This window comes from Rhyacophila brunnea, unplaced genomic scaffold (genome assembly GCF_057557595.1).
Source record: "Rhyacophila brunnea isolate RB1 unplaced genomic scaffold, BYU_Rbru_1.0 scaffold_22, whole genome shotgun sequence".
In the NCBI taxonomy this organism is placed as follows: domain Eukaryota; kingdom Metazoa; phylum Arthropoda; class Insecta; order Trichoptera; family Rhyacophilidae; genus Rhyacophila; species Rhyacophila brunnea.
In genome coordinates this window covers 14,023,930-14,043,707 of record NW_028232882.1, presented here as the reverse complement: position 1 = coordinate 14,043,707, position 19,778 = coordinate 14,023,930, and the positions used below count along the sequence as shown (strand labels likewise).

At 34.5% G+C, this 19,778-nt stretch overlaps 1 protein-coding gene across 1 annotated transcript in view; it reads left to right on the top strand.

Moving 5' to 3' along the window:
• Window positions 1-598: 598 nt before the first annotated feature.
• Window positions 599-19,778, top strand: part of raptor (regulatory associated protein of MTOR complex 1) — a 35,403-nt gene continuing 16,223 nt past the window's right edge. Inside the window, exons 1-14 of the mRNA XM_085949489.1 lie at window positions 599-923; window positions 2,713-2,815; window positions 5,146-5,267; window positions 6,434-6,553; window positions 8,180-8,326; window positions 8,427-8,683; window positions 10,271-10,453; window positions 11,665-11,858; window positions 13,118-13,359; window positions 14,878-14,952; window positions 15,039-15,119; window positions 16,579-16,755; window positions 19,185-19,341; window positions 19,612-19,714. Coding sequence (XP_085805615.1) covers window positions 741-923; window positions 2,713-2,815; window positions 5,146-5,267; window positions 6,434-6,553; window positions 8,180-8,326; window positions 8,427-8,683; window positions 10,271-10,453; window positions 11,665-11,858; window positions 13,118-13,359; window positions 14,878-14,952; window positions 15,039-15,119; window positions 16,579-16,755; window positions 19,185-19,341; window positions 19,612-19,714 — 2,144 coding nt within the window. The 5' untranslated portion in view covers window positions 599-740. The remainder of the gene's footprint in view (window positions 924-2,712; window positions 2,816-5,145; window positions 5,268-6,433; window positions 6,554-8,179; window positions 8,327-8,426; window positions 8,684-10,270; window positions 10,454-11,664; window positions 11,859-13,117; window positions 13,360-14,877; window positions 14,953-15,038; window positions 15,120-16,578; window positions 16,756-19,184; window positions 19,342-19,611; window positions 19,715-19,778) is intronic.

Below are 19,778 nucleotides of genomic sequence, written 5' to 3'. Positions count from 1 at the left end.
TCTATTCAACCATATACATTGAAAGTCGCGATGGTCTATACCTCGTCAATGAATCATTGTCACATACAGGAATTTGGCATACCCAACACGAGGTGACAACAGATATCTCAAGGACTTCAAAGTCCAATTCAAATAATAATAAGAGTTTTACCTACCAATAAAACTCTTATTATTCATGTTGACTTTGAAGTCCAGGTAACTTCTACCTGGGTCCTTGAGTCATATCATAATGAAGACAAAGGGATCCCAAACTCCATACATAAAAAATGGACGCGCGGGTATGACCAGTAAATAAAAACGGAGGAATGACCAACGACAAGAAAAAGGAAAATAAATTAGTAGAATATAACCTCACGCGAAGAAGAAAGAGCAAACCATATCTCAAGGACTTCAAAGTCAACATGAATAATAAGAGTTTTATTGGTAGGTAAAACTACTTTCATTTTTTATCACACTATTAATCTTGCATAAATTAGGATGCTCTTGTTTATAACTATTAAATTAATATAAGAATATATTTAATTTCTTCTATTAGTAGAATATTTTATATTTTCGATCAACATGCTCTATTATCTATGTTTATGTACAGTTGTTGGCTATGATACATAAAAATGGACGCTGTACACTTATTTTTTTACGAGATCCTAGGAAAACGTTTGAATATCTGTCACGTGTTAATTGTTTATGAAATTTGAAAGGACATAAATAATAAGCTGTCATACTTTTAGTTACTTTTGAACATGTCAGACATGCCACCGTGTTTACTTCCCGGCGAGGACGACGAAGGCTCTGACAACAATCAAACAGAACCTTCAAAAGATTTGACTGACTGGGATCTTCCTCTAAGTTTTATAAGTCAAAGGCACACAGAACCTATACAAGGCGCTATAAATAATGAACAGACATGGAGAATGAAAGAGAAGGTGTGACAAAATATATTTACATTTTATTTTAACGTGTTTTACAATAATAAAACGTGTACATGAAGTGTGTTCAACATATTTTAGACGTTTCAATTATAACGCAATTTGCTTACAAAATATTGAATTTATTCAATATCAACGTTTAATTAATAAGTTTAAGCCATCAAAATAACAGGCCTTTTATAACTTCTTTCAATTCTACCACATTTATTAATTACACCATTATTTATCTTTGGTGTTTACCTACAAAATACGCATTTTATGATTTCAATTATCGGTGCTTTGAAAAACTATATACTCCGGCGTTGATCCCCAGCGTACGTTGAATGGAAACATTTAATATAATAGTTTTTATATCATTATGAAACCGAAAAGAAATTTTATATTGATTTTGTATTATATGTATCATTATGTAAGTGATAAGAAGTAATATTGATAACAACCACTTTAGTAGGTATCATAAAAAAAACAATTCATAAATTTATTATCTCTTGTTTTTATTCATACTTTTAGCAAACTGATAGAAAAGACTTTTGTGGACATTTACCAGTCAAGAAATAACTTATATTTTAAAACCTATTTATTAATAAATATTATACCTGTGGAACCTATGTGGCTATTTAAATCTTAAAAATGAAGTATTTAAAATATTTCATGTGTTCAGCCGAATGCATTATGCGGTGGTCATTTGAAACTCCAAAATTAACCAAAACCTATGACAACCTACGTTTTTAAGTTTCAAATACCATGTAAAACAGATACTTCCCTTACTTCTGTTTCAATCGTTGACTAGCTAATGGACGCAGCTTTTGAAGAATAAACCTTGTAAACGATCCTGCTCATGGACATCTGGCACTATTCATACAAATGTCTTTCATAGACAGATAAATGTGGTTATGTATATAATGAACTTTACTTACGTGCCAATAAGGGTGATTATTGCAATACGATATTTATGTCATTACAGTTTTATTGTCCAATTCTACTAACTTCCAGTATGCGGTAATTCAATTGGCTTGAAAAACAGTTAAGGCATCCATGTTACATGGCTGAGCCAGGTACAATGTTGTTTGTTCACTTTCAAAATGATGAGAGGCTGTATGGTCCCCGCCTTCTTATCACCTTGTTACTCCTAAAGTCATACCACCCAGTATACTCTGCAAGCATCTGTTCTTGAAGCTCAGTATACAGTTGCTCTGACTCATGACTCGTTACCGTAAAGCAGCACAGTCAAACATGCAAGCGTCAAACATGCGGCATTTCGTTTTAATCACGTATATCCCTGACATGCTGTATCGAGTTGAAGGTAGCTCCAGCCATTCCTATTCTAGTGAGATCTTTTTGTGACGTGCCGTCTCCTGTTATATGCACCGCCGGGTATTTAAAGCTGAAATATAATGACAGGTGCTATTGCATAAAATATTGGTTTTATTCATGTAGATTTTCACACCGATGTGAGATGAACTATTATGTAGACTGAAGAATGTTTTTTGAATATCCTCGATTGAGTTGTGGAGTTGGACACCATAATCAGTGTACTGCAGATCACACAATTTCACCATATTAAGGGTGACAACTATGCCTCAAATTAGATGATAAAGAGAAAAAATGTAGCAATGACATAACCCTGCCTGACTCCGGTCGTGACCCTGAATCGTTATGTGACGGTGTTACCAATTTAACGAAAACAATACAACATCTGTGTGCGGCTTGCCCGATTTAGATGTCAGGTTCTTGACTCTTATGGAGAATTTTCTGAAAAATTTAATTTTTTGTTTTTTTTTTCCAGTACAAAACACATTGTGTGGCGTTAGTTGTTTGCTTGAATGTGGGAGTGGATCCTCCAGATATTGTGAAGACGCAACCGTGCGCTCGACTAGAATGTTGGATAGGTAATCATCTTTATGTATTTATATATTTTTCATGAGAAGCGGTGACGTGTCAGCTTATAATATACTGGGTCCTGGGCTCGAACCTTGAGTGTGACAAATTTCAATATACAGTCGAACTCAGTTATTACAATCACGGATATAGCGAGATCTCGGATGTAACGAGGAAACATTCGTTGACATTTTAGTTGATGATTTTCTCCACACATTTATTCACTTTTATAATGAGCTACTTCTTAGTTCTACCGAGCTAAAAATTGTCAAAAATTTTCTTAAAACTGTCGATCGTTTAAATACATTTCATTAAACATTCACATTAGTCATAAACTTGACGCGCATACATATTCGTTGCATCGTAGAACGGGGAGATGTACCAGTGCTGAACTAAATGGAAGCCTTGTCGTACGCGTCTAGAAGTGTTTAATAATTCAATATTATTATTAAAGTTTCTCATCTACATATGAATACGTGTATTAATTAAGGCGCTAAGTACCAAAAAAATAAAAACTGACATTTTTATAGAAAAATGTTCTACATACCAACGCCAATAACTTCAACTATAGTCTAAGTGCCTCAAGCAAGTCAAAAACTACAGCAAAATAATTAAACCTGTCGACGTTGTAAGTCCGTTGGCGTGTTTTATTTATAATGGTATAAGTTGCACTGCAGTGGTCAACGGCATTCAATATAAAATAGCTGACGATGGTGTGTTGACACTTGCGAGTTCTTAATACCTAAAATTATAGAAGCTGCTGTGATTGCTTCACACTGTAAAACTACATTTTTCAAAAGGTCTGCTTCATGAAATTTTACTGCAATGACTCGGTATTTTGTAACTACAGGCAATACTACTTTTTGGTACTTAGAGCCTTATTTAATACACGTATTCATATGTATGTATATTAAGTACGTTAATAAGAAATTTCTTCTTAAATTATTGTGTTCTAAATATAAATATTTTTAGTTGTAGCCCTGTATTATGTCGGCGGTTAAAAAAATAAAAACAAACAATACAAGTGCCAGGCAATATCAAACAAAATGGTTTGATAAATATGGTTTGATAGAAAAGAATAAAACGACTGTGTGTGTAATTTTCCATGTAAACAATTTTATCAAAATTCAGGACCGGGTTCGTCAAATTAAATGAACATTCTTAAATAAATCAATTGGTATCCAAGTGGACAGTAACCAAGTTTAGTAAAGCGACTGTAATGATAAATTTGCGTTTGTTTATTTTATTCGACACAACTATTTTAAACAATCGGTAAATGAAGTTTGGTACTTAAATAATACATTATTCCTATATCGTCGCCGTAGATGTCAAGGGAGCCAAGCCACAAATTTGGCGAAAATAAGTAAAGTACACAAAAGCATTTTAAAATCATCAAAGATGCAGTGGTCAATGGATTTAAGCTACAAAACTCTTTTGACTACATTCTTTGTACATTTCAATATTCAGTGGTCAAGAGATATAACACACATAACTTCTAAGATACTATTTTTTTTAGTTATTTATACAAAATAATAAAAAGATAACACCACAAAGTATATTCTATGTTGAAAGTTTCACCGTTATATCTTTAAAAACAAAAAAGTTCAATAAAAAATGTTACTTTTCTTTGTCACACAAAATCTTTGAGTGCCTGTTTCTCAGCAATATGATTTTGTGGACTGGCTCCCTTCACATCTACGGGGACGATATCGACAAATACTATTATTATTTCTTTATGTTTTTTTGTATTCGAAGGGGTACAAATAATTGTCACCTGTGCTATTTTATTTTATGGATAAATTTTGAAATATGTGACTTAGTGACCCATGAGCTAGCACTAAAAAAAATAATGAACAAAATTTGACCCACTTTTCAAAAAGGTTTGCCATCCCTGGCCTAGACCAAACCAGATATAGTAGAATCGAATTTTAAAAACTATCTGCAATTTGTATTCTTAGTTCAATGAAAACAAACAAGTATGTCTGACAAAGTTTAGTGTGCACTATTTATGTCAGATCTCCACAGCCTACATTTGCCACTGTCTGGTACAAAACAAGAGTGAATTAAAATACCTCCTTTGATCATCCGCCCGTGGATGTGTGATGTTTGTAGTAACAAAGGTATAACATATTACAAGAACAGGCAAGCCAGGGCAGTAGCAATGTAGGGCATACACTTTAAAATTTACACATCTAACAGGATTAATTATATCATGTAGTGATTCAATAGCCAAAGGATTTTTGAAATTTTTGAGGATTGCTGGTGCTGTAAAGGAATATTGATTGTTAATGACAAAATTATCTTAATTGATGAACTAATATTTAAACTATTTCTTTTTCAGACCCACTTTCTCTGTCACCTAGCAAGTCTTTAGAATTAATAGGAGCCAATTTACAAATGCAGTATGAAAGATGGCAGCCTCGGGCTCGATATAAACAGTCTTTGGATCCGACAAGTGATGATGTAAATATACTTGCGATGAAAATACTTATTTGTAGTACATATTAGGTTTTGTATCTATCTTCTTCTTCTTTCACACTGTCACGACTCAGCATTGGGGCATAGGGCAAGCACAAGTTTGCGCCACTTCCCTCGGTCCATCGCTAACTCTTGCGCTTCCTGCCATGTCAGACCTGCAGCACGGAGATTGCTTTTGTTGCACAGCTGCAGGGTGAGGGAGGGCCGTTGAGGCTGTGTCACAAGGGTACAAAGTGTCGCACTCTTTGGCGGCATCCGGAACACATGTCCCAGCCACGTGCGTCTCTTCGTGATTACCTCAATCACAGAAGGCGACTGTGTCCGCTCACAAACTTATCAATGTACCACTCAGATTCGGCGGAGATATCGATTCTCAAAGCTCAAAAGCCGAGACCTTTGAAGCTTAGTAAGATGCCATGTCTCTCAACCATACAGAAACACAGGTAGCATTTATGCGTTAAAAAAACGACATTTGTATCTATGGTGGAACAATTTAAACTTGAAAAAAAGCTTCAAATTACGTAAATTGATAGATCCGTACACCACGGGAGCGTAAAATGAAATCATAAATTTGGGGACGTACCTCATTTGAGAACGGAAGTGCGATTAGCTGCACTGGAGGGGATTGTTAGTTCACAGTTTTAACATGTGGATAAGAAGTTCTTGTTCGACAATACAGTGCTTTGACCTGTCGACTAGAATATAGAAGTCACACTGTGAAGCTAATTTTACAGGTCGTGAAAATAATAATCACATTTGGCAAATTTGGAAACAAGAAAGCATACATAATATATATACGTTAATGCTAATAATTCTAAACACGTGTTTCGTAACTATGTACAGAACCTACTTTGTAAGAATAATAAAGATGAATGTGAATACTATTAATTGATATTTTGTAATTGGTTGGTGAGTTGTCGGATTGACGTTACCAGTCTATAAACGATTATTAAATTTAGCATTTTAACATTCATAAGTGATTGTGTAACTATAGTTTTTAAGTTCCTATATGCTTGTCCATAAGGATTTATTTTCAGATCCAGTGGATCTCGTGCAAGGGAACATGTTTATGCTATAGACCAATGACACCTATAATATTTAAAGTTTTTTGCTACCTTTCATTTGACGATTTTTTAAATGATGTTTTGCAGGTAAAAAAGCTCTGCTGCTCGCTGAGGCGAAATGCTAAAGATGAAAGAGTACTTTTCCATTATAATGGTCACGGTGTGCCAAAGCCTACTACCCAAGGCGAAATTTGGGTCTTCAATAAGGTACGTAGCGAATGCACAAAGCATTTACCTATTATGTATATATGACACAAGATCAGGCATTATTTTAAATCTATGAAGCATTTTGTTATTACTACGTGGTACGTGATTGTGCTTTGGTAAGGCATAGTGAAATATTTCTTGCGACTAAACTTATTAAATTCTAATGGATTCAAGCTCTGTACTATTCCATTTAAGTGGTTTTTTGCGACCCGGGTTTCGCCTTTCGGCATCTTCAGGCGTTGTGTACACTCACCAAAGGCAAACACACACTGACAACGAACACCCTTAACTATACCTTATATAGTAAATCAATACAATAAAGTAGGTAAAAACTCCGTTACCTACCTATTTAGTCAGAGGTTACAACAAAAAATACAATAAACAAATTATGAATAGCTAAAGTGTCAGTAAAAAACCTAATTAGTAAAAACCCTATCTTATTAATAACAATACACTGGACAGCATATTATTATAATAAATCGTCAAACCTAATAATATGTCAAAATTCTTTATAACAATAAAAATACTACACTCAAGAGGTGTAAATCGTCAATTCTAAGAAAAATAATTAATCGAGTTAACTAATGAGATATTAGTCTTTAATAATACTCTTACAAGGTACCTACTTTTATAACATTATTTTTTAACAAAAGCAAAATTATACATATAATATAATATATAACTTAAATGGAATGGTACAGAGCTTGAATCCATTAGAATTTAAATTCAATTCCATCAAGTACCTTCGGTCGAAAGTATTAATATTATAAACTTATTAATTTTGAACCACATACCTATTGAAATCTCTACTCTCAACTTCTGGTTTCTTTTCAATAAAATGGTGAGCCTTTAGGAATGATTTCAATTAGAGTTTGATAGTATTAGTAATAATAAAACTTACTACATATGTGGTCGGCGGCCTGCTAAATATATTTATGTACACTAGACGATGACAACAAAGCACACATTATGTTCACGATAACTGATTATAAAATACAATTAAATAGCTACTAATTTAGTAGCTGCCACGGGGCTAAGGAGTTCATTTTTTGCACCCGAAACATGGCAGAATGAATTTACACGGTTAAATTGTGTTTTCTCTTCAGGGTGTCCAGAACTATGAATGTTAAAAATCAAATGGGGATAGTATGCCAAAACAAACTAAATTTCTGTCATTATAATGCATTAGTAATGATAAGTGAGTGGGTAATACTAATTAGTGTCGTTACCATCGATATAATTCTGTGTAAAACTCATTTTTAAGAGCGTATTGATAATCTACTTCATGAAGTGTACCATTTGTCTTTTTAAAACACATGAAATATTTAATATGATTTCAAGTTTACTCTATCAAAATTAATACACTTAAATTATGTATGTACTTGATAGAATATCAGAAAAATGTCTTCATCAACTTCTCATTCGTGGTTTTAAAACATGAGAGAGTCAGAGTGTTCTCCGTAAATGTATTTGAGGAGAATTTTTATTATTCGTGACTTGAATGACCTAATCAATCAGAACGAGACATGGAATGCAATTGATGTGATGACTTACGTTCATCTTTGAGTGACCCATTTCCCATGGATATTTTCGACAGAAATTAATATCTATCAATTTAATTTGCAGGCATATACACAGTACATTCCTCTCTCCGTGTATGACTTACAAACGTGGATGGGGGCGCCATCTCTATACGTCTACGACTGTTCGAATGCGGGAGTTATCGTGGACCAGTTCAAAATGTTTGCAGAGCAGCACGAAAAAGATTTTGAGGTATCCAAAAATCAGCATCAATATTTACAGTGTAGAAAATTAATAAAAAAGTCTATTAGTTGTTATTTCGAGTCCGATCATGTGTTGTTTTGATGTCCAGATGTCCCGACAGAATGCCGGCTCCATATCTAACCAGTCTGACGTGACGTCCACCCAGCAGGCGCCGCCCTCTTATAAAAACTGCATCCAATTGGCTGCGTGTGCGGCCAATCAGGTCCTGCCGATGAACCCTGAACTGCCGGCCGATCTCTTCACCTCCTGCTTGACCACACCCATCAAGATGGCCCTCAAGTGGTTCGTCATGCAGAACCATGCAGCTAAAATTACTCCGCCAGGAATCATACAGCTTATTGACAAGTATGTAGAATTATTGTATTGAGTTTTCAGGCTGTCACTGTTCTTACTCCTTTCCTCGTCGTTCGTGTGAATGTCGATGGCCTCCTTTACTAAGCGCGAAAGATTCAAAATTAATAGGAACTATGGGTTATATTTAAAAATGTTATGGTTTTTAACTCTTTCAACAAAATTTAATATCAGATAAGTATATCTGGATGTCGAAACTGACATAGTACGCTATCGCCTCCCGTTTATACTATTAGCAAATTTCGCTCTCAGCTAAACAGACCCTTTTTTGACACACTTAGAGCAGCATTCACATTCATACACCTAATGGTACACTTCAATACATTAAACCAAAACGTCAAGCAAATAGAAGATATAGAGATAGAATTTTGAGTGTGGTGTGAAGATTGTGATAGACAAAGATATTTTTGTAATCACCATATTGTTACCAACATTGTCCTGTATCAAAGATAATTAACATTCAAAATCTTTAAAACAGCTGGCTTCTGTTATTGAATCACTAATAGTATGTGATTTATTAGTTTATATGAAAATTAATCAATCTAAGGTGTTTTTTTGAAGATTATATCTCACCTATGTAAATTGAATGCCAAAAGTATTGCAAGATTGTTTTATCATACCGAGAGGGGTTAATCGGCTCACCAATAAAAAAGGATTCATGAGAAAATGAAATATGCACTATTTTATCAATTGGATTGTTTAGTAAGATTTAGATATGAATACCGATTTAATATATTGACATCGGTGCAGTACACTTTTATGAGATGAGGAAAAGTAAAATTGCCAGATTAAAAAGGACAAATGTATAATTTTATTATTAGACTTTACGAATTTGTAATTATCTAATTACATATCTAATAGTCTTCAACAGCTGGTCCACGAAAATATAGAAAGTGTAGAAATCTTAAATATTACTGGTTTAAAGCATTCTAAAATGTAAACTGAAAATTTAGCGAGGTGGCACTGAAAATAATGCTCATCAACATTCTGTGTGCGAAAGTAAGAAGGCGTTAAGTCTTAAATCGCTACTTTTCAGGACAGCCAAAAGAAGATTAATTTTTAGACCATTTTGTATGGGACCTCCAATGTTTTTATATGGAATTTTGACTTGATTTATTTAACCTTTCTCTCATTTCTGCATGTGTATTATGGGTTCATTTGCCATCTTTAACTAATTTTTCTATTTTTAAGCATTATCGCCCTCTTCCTTTTGCCCACAGATATTATCTCGTCCCACACTGTAGTAATCGGACATATGCTTAAACACAAGGGTGATGTGATACAATTATGTTAAGTCAGGGAATGTCTGAAGTCCAAATTACATTCGCAGACTCGCAGGTCCAATCATATCCAACGACTCACCCCCGATTGTGAAATGTCATTTTGGATTGTTCCCTGGAGTCGATGGTCGATAACAGTTGGGTGTACAATTACCGAGAGCGTTCAGTTATCGATTGAATTGATAATTCTTTTGAATTTAATCGATTAAATTTATAATAGGAGGCCATCCTTTTGCATACTTATTTTGTAAATGTCAAATGTTAAAAGTGACAGTAGCTTAATTTGACAATGCGTTCGCAGAATACCTGGGCAGCTTACGGACAGACGCACGATGATTGGTGAATTGAATTGGATCTTCACAGCAATCACAGACACCATCGCGTGGAACACCCTCCCCCCTGACCTGTTCCAGCAACTCTTCAGAGCTGATCTCCTCACTGCTAGTCTTTGCCGAAATTTCCTGCTGGCCGATAGGATTCTTAGGTAGGCATATTTGCTATTCACTTATTGGCAACTATGGCATTTGCTAGTTACTTTAGCAAGGAGTAAAAGTTTCGGCAGTATATATTATTAATTATTAAAGAATTTGTATGGTGGGTTAAAATGTCTACAACCTGGCACTCTGCATTTTATAAGGGAAATCCCGTGGCACATTTAATTTGGTCTTGTCTGCTGAGAAATCTTCCACAATATTTCTGATCTTCAAACTTACCAGTCACACTAAAGGCCGGTTCGGATAAGTCGAGTAGTTTAGTCAAGTAGCGAGTGGTTTAGTTACCACTAAATGATTTAGTCACTGAAAAATGTCCGAACACAGTACATTAGTGAGTGATGTGTCAAAATGAGCACAACGTAACAAAGCAAAAATAAATAATTAACTAAGTATTTTTTTTATTCAACGAATAATTCACAAGATTTAAGAATGCAACATTCTTTTTATTGAACATACATAATTTAAAAATACTTCTGAGAAATATACATATAACCCATAGAAAAATCAAACCTGCGCGATGAACGTAATTCAAAATGTTTTCAAATTGTGTATGTTCAAAAAATTAATAAGTTAATAACTTCATTTATAATGGGCTATATTAGAAGAATTGGAGGAAGAAATTCTATGACAATTAATGAACTTGACTAAAGATTTCAGACTTGTCTCGTGGCTTGTTTAGTATTTAGTGAGAGGTGGTGGGGGTCTACTCGACCGAAAAATTAGAACAAAATGGATTGACTGGACTAAATGATTTTACTAAATTACTCGATTAAATTTGTCTGTTCATATATGTTTAGTTTCTAAATTACTCTAAGAGACACTTAAAATGTACTCTTCTCATGTGACATGATAAATAATGAATTTTTGTCTATTAAATTCATATAATAGAGCTGTTTATATTGTGATTTTACCATTTTATTTATGATTAAGCACGAAAGAATGTGACACAAAGTTATTGCCTTTGTACTAAGCTGGGTGCAGCCAAACTGAGAAATTCACTTTTGTAAAACACTAAATATTACCTGTGGAATGGAAATAGTCTGATCAGATAGCAATTGATAATGTCACAATCTAATCTAATTTCTAATTGAATAAAAAAACTAATTCATTTTATTATTTATTAGAATATTATATTTTCAATGTGAGAATAAAAAACTTTTTTAATTGAAATTTTGCTAATAATAACAAATCCTATGAACAGGTCATACAACTGCACGCCTGTATCGTCACCGGCCATGCCCACAATGGCTAACCACCCCATGTGGCAGGCGTGGGAGCAGACCCTGGACTTGGCCCTGGCGCAGCTGCCTGCCATGCTGGACGCTCACACGCCCTACCTGCACTCACCTTTCTTTGAGGAGCAACTCACAGCATTTCAAGTCTGGTTAGACTTGGGTGAGTCCCTGCAAGGTTAAATCCGTCTATATTATTAGTCACTATTTCGTATACTACGGTCCAGGAACGGTGGAGGGATTTACTCAAAGTGATTGAGGGTGGTTGCGCCGATTATTTCCTTTCTTTGTTCCTCTGTCAATTTAAACTTTCTAATTTGACTATCATAATATTAGGTTCAGACTAGTAAGGTTTACTTAAAAATGGTGGTTATATCCATTGATATAATTCTGCTACAAAGCGTCACGTATGCTTCAATATTCGGTGCACATTTGGAATTCTGAAATCCAGTCTTTACATGTTGTGAAAAACAAAAAAACTAACAAGTTCAAAGTCAGTGATTCCGATTCTCAGTTTCACGCTGACACCTCCCCCCACCCCTATGGTTTCAATTACCCCCATCCAAATACACACCATTTCTTCCATTCAAATTGTGATAAGACGGAGTGATACAAACTTAATTACAACAATGGCGATTCCAGAAACTTTTTACTATGTTTGAATTGGTAACTACTTATAGAATAATTGATGTTTTCAATGTTGACAGAATCGGATGCATTGTTTGTAAACAAGAATGAAAATAGCAACCTTTTGATGTCTTGCTTTCGTTATCTACTTTTCTACTGTTATTTGCGGTTTTATGTGATTGTTCATAATATGTTTATAATATCTTCATTTTACTTTGAGTAATTATTGTTGGCTGCATGATTAAATTTTAATCGTTGTTATAATTATTATCGGCGCACTGAACACACAATAACAGGTGTTAGCTTGTTTAACTTTATTAACAATGGAGTGGTGGGTCATAGGTTTGAATCCTGCAGTGTAGCAGGCAAATTCACTTCTTGTTGTCAAAGTAGACTGCTGAAAATGCCACACTAGCCAAATTTCATTTGTTGATCAGCAATATTATCTGGTGTTGTAGGGTTTGTGGGGTGGACTGGCTGCTCAAGAGTTTCTCAAACTTTCTGGTTCAGCTTCCCTTTAAAAAGATTATAATTGATTAACGTTAATCTTTTTAATTGTTTTATTTTTGATTTTGGTTTATATTTTAGTTATTTTTTAAAATCTTTTCACTAAAAACTGTTCATTTTATATTGCATCTGATACAAAAATTAAAATAATTAAGTTTAAAAAAAAAAATGCCACAAACAAAAATCAGTTTTACCAGTGTTATTGGCAACCCGCCGCCGTACGCGTGAATGAGTGTTCTCTTCTGCGTTGCAATGTCTTAACCGTGTTATGCAATGGTTCATTTCCAGGCTCTTCAGACCGCCCTCCCCCCGACCAGTTACCGATGGTCCTCCAAGTTCTCTTGAGCACGATGCACCGAGTGCGGGCGCTGGAGATTTTGGGGCGCTTTCTGGCACTGGGCCCGTGGGCCGTTAACCTCATCCTGAGCGTGGGCATATTTCCCTATATGGTGAAGCTGTTGCAGACGTCTGCCAAAGAATTGCGGCCTCTTCTAGTCTTTATTTGGGCCAAGATTATGGCTGTAGATGGAGTAAGGAATATTTTTTTTATTGTGAATCTTTCACATTTTTTGATGATTGTGTTTTTGCTTTCATTTGACGAAGTAGTCGAAATAAACAGTGTTATTATGGTAATGAGTATTTCTGGGGAATATTTTATGTCATATATACGAGGTACAGGTAACCCCCCGTTCATCGCGACCCCGGCGAGTGCGGATTTGTTATATCGCGATCTTTTTTTAAATCTGGAAATTCTGGAAAGGGGAAATTATCCACCAAATTTAATTTTTAATGTGGATAAGACGGGACTCTATTGGAAACAAATGCCAATACGTACGTTTATTTCCTCTTCTTCTCTTAACTCATTGAAGAAACTAATGGAGGAGATAGAGATTCCATGTGGGTTTGGTGGAAACAATTTAATATGTATTATGAAAGCTATCAGAAACATCGACGAAGCGTGGAATGAAGTCACCCAGTCGTGTATGAAGGGTGTTTGGTTGTTCATTGAAATTGTTGAAGTTCACTGCAATTATGTAAATGATATTCAAAATATCATCGAATAGGTCTTATAGCCATATTCGGAGGCATCGAAGGTGTTGATGTAGATGATATTCAGACTTTGTTCAAATCACACGGCGAACTCTTAACTAATGAAGAGCTGCAGGAAATGGACTGCCATACGTCCCTAGAAAATGACGTCTCTTCACAATCAATGCATGGGGTTGTTAGAAGAGAACGACGAAGATTACAAGCGAGTGAGTGCTGCAAAACGTAGCTGTAATGCATTACTTAACAGTAATCGCAAATTTTGTACAATATGTAAACGTAGAGAGGCCGAACAAGGGAATCCCCCGATGATCGTGAAATTTCGCTTATGGTCATGTCCAAAACGTATCCCCCGCGATGAATGGGGGTACCTGTTCCTTTTGTATAGGGAGTGTTCATTAATATAATAATGAGTTGATTGAAATAAGTTCGTGCATGTTGAGAGTTGCATGCATGCATAAATTTAGCTCAGTGTGATTCAGTCTTTTAAAATAACAACATGGCAAGCGGGTTCTCGCGTAAACCTATTTAGAAATTGGTTGATTTATAGCACTGATTGGTGATGAAAAATTAAAAGAAATTCACCAAGAAAGGGAAATCAAAAAAGATCCATGAACGCAAATTAAAATTAAAATTCAATAACAACCAACTGTGTAAAGGGTCGGCCTATAGCGTCGTGGGTCCCAGGTTCGAATCCTGGGTATGGCAAGTACACATTTTTCAATTTGTGTATGAGTCAGAGTATGGACCTAATAGGTTGAGCAAGTGGCTGACACTCATTTCTCGTAAAAACAAAATCTGTTAATACAAACTTCCACTCTGAGGAGGCCCATATGATCTTATTAGGGTCGGACATAAAAAGAAAATGGTCTTAAAATGTTGTTGCACTGATGTCTATCTTCTGATTGATGGATCTCGGCGCTCAATCTTGCTGTTTGAATAAACATAACATGATCATTCTTCAATAATTATTATATGAAGTATTTTTCTTGTATTTTTAGACATGCCAAGGTGATCTAGTGAACGCCAAAGGTCACAAATACTTTTTATCCGTTCTCCAAGATGTCACAATTCCTGTAAGTTATCCAAACTATTTTTACAATAATAATTCAATAAATGATGTACATATAAATTTATTTTAATCATCTCTTTCTATTGTCAGAGTGAGCACAGAACCTTGGCTGCCTTTGTGCTAGCCGGCATCGTGAATAACTACTTACCTGGACAGGAAGCAGCTTTGCAGGTAAAAATCCATCACATAATTTGATATATTCGATGAATTCGTATTCAACCGTATTTTTATGAACTTCCATTCATCCTGCAGTGTTATGCATTAGTGGAGAAAAGTATGTGATATCTCACAGCAAATTTAGTAGGCTGAGTTGTTGGACATTTTCAGTATTCAGTAAATTTGTTTGAATACTAAAGCTGGATTATTGGCTGGGCATAAAAAAATAATATGTACAGTAAACTCCCGCAGTGCGGGTTATCCGGTTTGCAGATTATCCATGTACGATATGGTGTATCATGTATAAAATTCGAACTGATATTAGAAAATCATTAAAAGATTCCTGCAAACAAATCAAAATCACAGATTTTCTTAATAAATAATGAGTATTAAACATGTTAAAATAATTGTCTGCTTTAGAAATGTATAATAATATGCTATTTTAAAAATAAAAAACCATGGTTCAGATTATCCGTGTTTTTCGTTTATCCGTGCCGCCTCTCCCCACCATTAACCTAGACTAGATAATCGGGAGTCTACTGTATAAGTTTTTAAAACAATGTACCGTGAATCCCGTATTATACTTTTGTCGAAAATGTTATAAATTTTAAAATCGTTGTAATGTTTTATTACAAAAAAATTATATGTATAAATTGACATGATAAAAAAGCCCCTTGCATTTGATTTTGAAAGGAGAACTTTCGATTGTCAGCCATTGCTCTCTGATTGCTCATAAAATGAAAATCACCTCTTCATTTTTGAAGAAAAATTTCAACAATATTTTTTCAAAACATTAAGACGGTACTTCAGTGAAACGGCAAATAATTTTCAACTATAGGTGCGACGAAATTTCAAACTGGCTGGCAATCGGAGAGCGAAAGTCGAGCTGTGAACACGTCAATGTGTTTTATGATGGCGACGGGGGAATTAATTCTTAAATCGTGTAAAGATGACTAAAAAACGTTACCCATTTACTTGAAAAAGAAAACATGTCAATGAATATATTATTATTATTATTAATAGAACAATAAACATAACATTAAATGGACGCACGTTGACTTTTTATGACAAATTATGTTTTGTTCTGGACGCGTCATTTGCACAATCTTCGCGTCGGGTAGTCACGATCGTTTTAGACCGTGCCCCAGCTGAAGTATAGCCTTAACACCGATGTTCTTATTTCTCGAGGGGTTTGGATTTAAGGTTGTGTTAAGGGCCCCAAATTCTCATAATCACAGCCCAGCAGACTATATTCTCAAGGATAGCTGTTACATAATAGCTTACTTTAGGTTGGATAACCTTTCTGTTAGAAAAGTTGTTATTTTGATCTAGAACATCAATACATACTGATTTTATATTATGCGTGCTTAACTTTGCCTTGATTATTTTCTATTCAGAGCATTTATTCGTAAAATATTGACACAGTATGTTACTCTTCTTCTGTCCCTTGTATTAATTATGATGACGGTTACAGGGTTCCCTGGTATCTATATGCCTATGGCAGCTAAACGACCCAAACCCTCTCCTGCGGCAGTGGCTGGCCATATGCTTGGGTAGACTGTGGGAGGGTTACAACCAGGCCCGCTGGTCAGGAGTCAGAGACATGGCCCATGAGAAGCTCTACCTACTCATCGAAGATCCAATCCCTGAGGTATCTATTTACTCAGTATAATAACACTTTCAACTTTATATGGTAGGTCTATTCCAGAATAGTATCAAACATGGTATAAAAAAACCGAATATTTTTTTGGTCCATAATTGAGCGTAGTTATAAAGCAGCCAAGCCACAATTTTGAAAAAAATGAGCTATTGTGATTTCCATAATCTCACACGTTTGTTTTACGTTCTGCACAAATCAGCCAAGCTGCTGTCATACAAACATCTCATATAAATGCGTTTTAAAGATTTTGCAAATCGCAGAATATGACATTTTCGATTTGCATAAAGCAACCAAGCTGCTGTCATACAAAAATGTCATATAAATGCTTTCTAAAAATATGCAATATTCGTTCTGCAAAAAGCAGCCAAATGATAATATTATGTACTTACGTAAATTTTTAAAATACATTTGATTACATTCAATTAATAAACATTATTTTCTCAATTACATTATATGTTTTTCATTTTATTATATATAATATCGTCACCGTTCAGGCAAAAGTCACCGACCCTGAAAATGGCAGTTTTGAGTTGAGTATGTCACACGAAGCGTAAAATTATGTTCTTTAAGATGCAAAAGTCACCACGGTACATTAGTTAGTAAAATGTTGCTTAAATCCGAATTATTTGTTTTCCACTAAATGACTTTCGATAAAATCTTAACAAGCAAAAGTCATTATAGGTGAATAGACATTATTGACTCTAAAAAAATAAATCCTTCGTTATAAATATACAAGCAAAAGTCATTATACTATGGATGGTGAGTTTTACTGATTTGTCATTTGAAAACTTCTAACACTTGTCTGAAATACGCAAAAATAACCAAACAGGAATAGTTGACCTTAGCTTGTTATAATAAGATCGCTTTGGTCAGATTATTAACAAGCAAAAGTCACCAAACCATAATTGAGCTACCTTACCTCCTTCAAAACCTTCTAGAAGTTTTAATTAGCATCAAAAAGTAAAAGTACCTTAAAGAAATTATTAAGAACACATGAGAAAATAATGTAATGTAGATAAAACCTTAAAAACATTTAAATCTGATTTTTCCTGCATTTTCAAACATTCAAATTGCGATAACTCAAAACTATGTTTTTAGGGTTGGTGACTTTTGCCTGAACGGTGACGATATAATATACAGATTTTTCATATAAAACATAGTGCCAGGCAGCTAAATATTGATGTATAATTTACAAGTTTTTCGAATTATTTTCAGAATTTTGAAATTCCCATAATAATTTAGTAACTTAGAAGGCTATTTTTAAAGAAAATAATCAAAAATAAAGACTTTTCTCACAAAAATAAGAGATGGCTGCATTCTGCAGAATGCACATTCTAAAAAAAATCATTTTACTCAAAACACCTGGACTGCTAAAACACTAAAATTTCATAGATTATATGCTTTTATCTCTTCAAAAGTTATACAAAATCATATATATATATATATATATATATAATATCTATCATTCAAAAAGTATACACAGTATAGAGAGGCTTTGCTGATTTAAAGAAACACAATTTACATAAAAGTGCTTCTATCTCTGTTTGAGGTTTGTGTGGCTCGGCTGCTTTGTGAATAACTACGCTCAATTGAGGTGTTGAGGATTGAAGAGCACCGCTAATCAAGTTGAATCGGCTTAAAAGTTAATATGCGATTGTAAATTCTACATAACTCTTTTCAACTTTCTGTAAATGAGGTCTTGTTCTATGATCCATCATTACTCTTCCAACAAGAAAAAAAAATCTCCTTATTTTTGTTAATGGTGTTCATAAGTCAGGCAAAAACCATTCAAATTAATATGTTGCTATCAAAACAATAATGACATTTTATACACCATGTCTATGGAATAAAATACTTTTAACTTGTTATACAAATATAATCCTGTTTCACACATAAATGGGTATGCGTTGATGTGAAAATTGCTCCTAACTTCTTTTTAAAATCTATGTCATTTATGTTCACTTAATCCCTCAATTAACCCTTCTCTTACTGTGTTAATAAATGCCGTTAAATCTTGTACTGTCTCATTATACTACTAAACTAGTTTCAAGATAAGACATTCATCACTATTTGTTTTACATACATGTTTTATCAATTATTTTATAAGTCGATGAGGTTGCATAATATATGAAAACAGGCGGCTCTCGTGGTGCAGTGGGTAAGGCGCTCGCCTTCCACCCGAGAGTTCCTGGGTTCGATTCCCGGTCATGACAAAAACATTTATGTGTTTTTCTCAAAGCCTGGGTGTTTGTGATTGTTCAAAATTACTAACAACCACCTTGTACGAAAAAGCAAGGACATGGTTATTAATAATTCAAAAAAAAAAAAAAAATATATGAAAACATGTGTAACATAACTTGACATCACAGATTGGGAAAGGTTAAACACTTGTATAATTTGATAATGTTATCTATGATTAGGTGAGGGCAGCTGGCGTTTATGCTTTGGGGACATTCGTGTCTTCCGAACGAGAAAGAACCGAACACGCAAACAGCTTGGACCAACAAGTTGCCGTGAGTTTAACGCGGATCGCCTATCAAGACATGAGTCCCATTGTTAGGGCGGAGTTACTTGCCGGTAAGTTAGGCCGTGTTCAGATATCTTACTGCACACTGATTCTGACACACAACACTTTTATTCTCTCTGGTAATGAGGATATAAAAATATGGTGTTTCTTAAAATCGATGGCTTATTATGGTGTTTTTGACACAATAGTAATTAATCTGTATTCTTGAAAACTCCCATAGTGGCCTAGTAGAATGGCCATCTCTTCATTATAATATTATTACTGTATTTGGTTTTTGTTTCAATATTAGGCTTTGTCTGAAACAATGGTTTATCTTTCAGCTCTTCAATGGCTGGTGTTGACATTTGAGCCTCACTTCATCGCAGTGTCATTGCAAGAAAGTAAATCGAGCAATTCGCATTCACATCAACGTGGCGGTAGCAGGTAATTTATTTTATACATTTAGATGTAGCCTAAATATACAGTGGAACTCCGATCTACCGTTCTC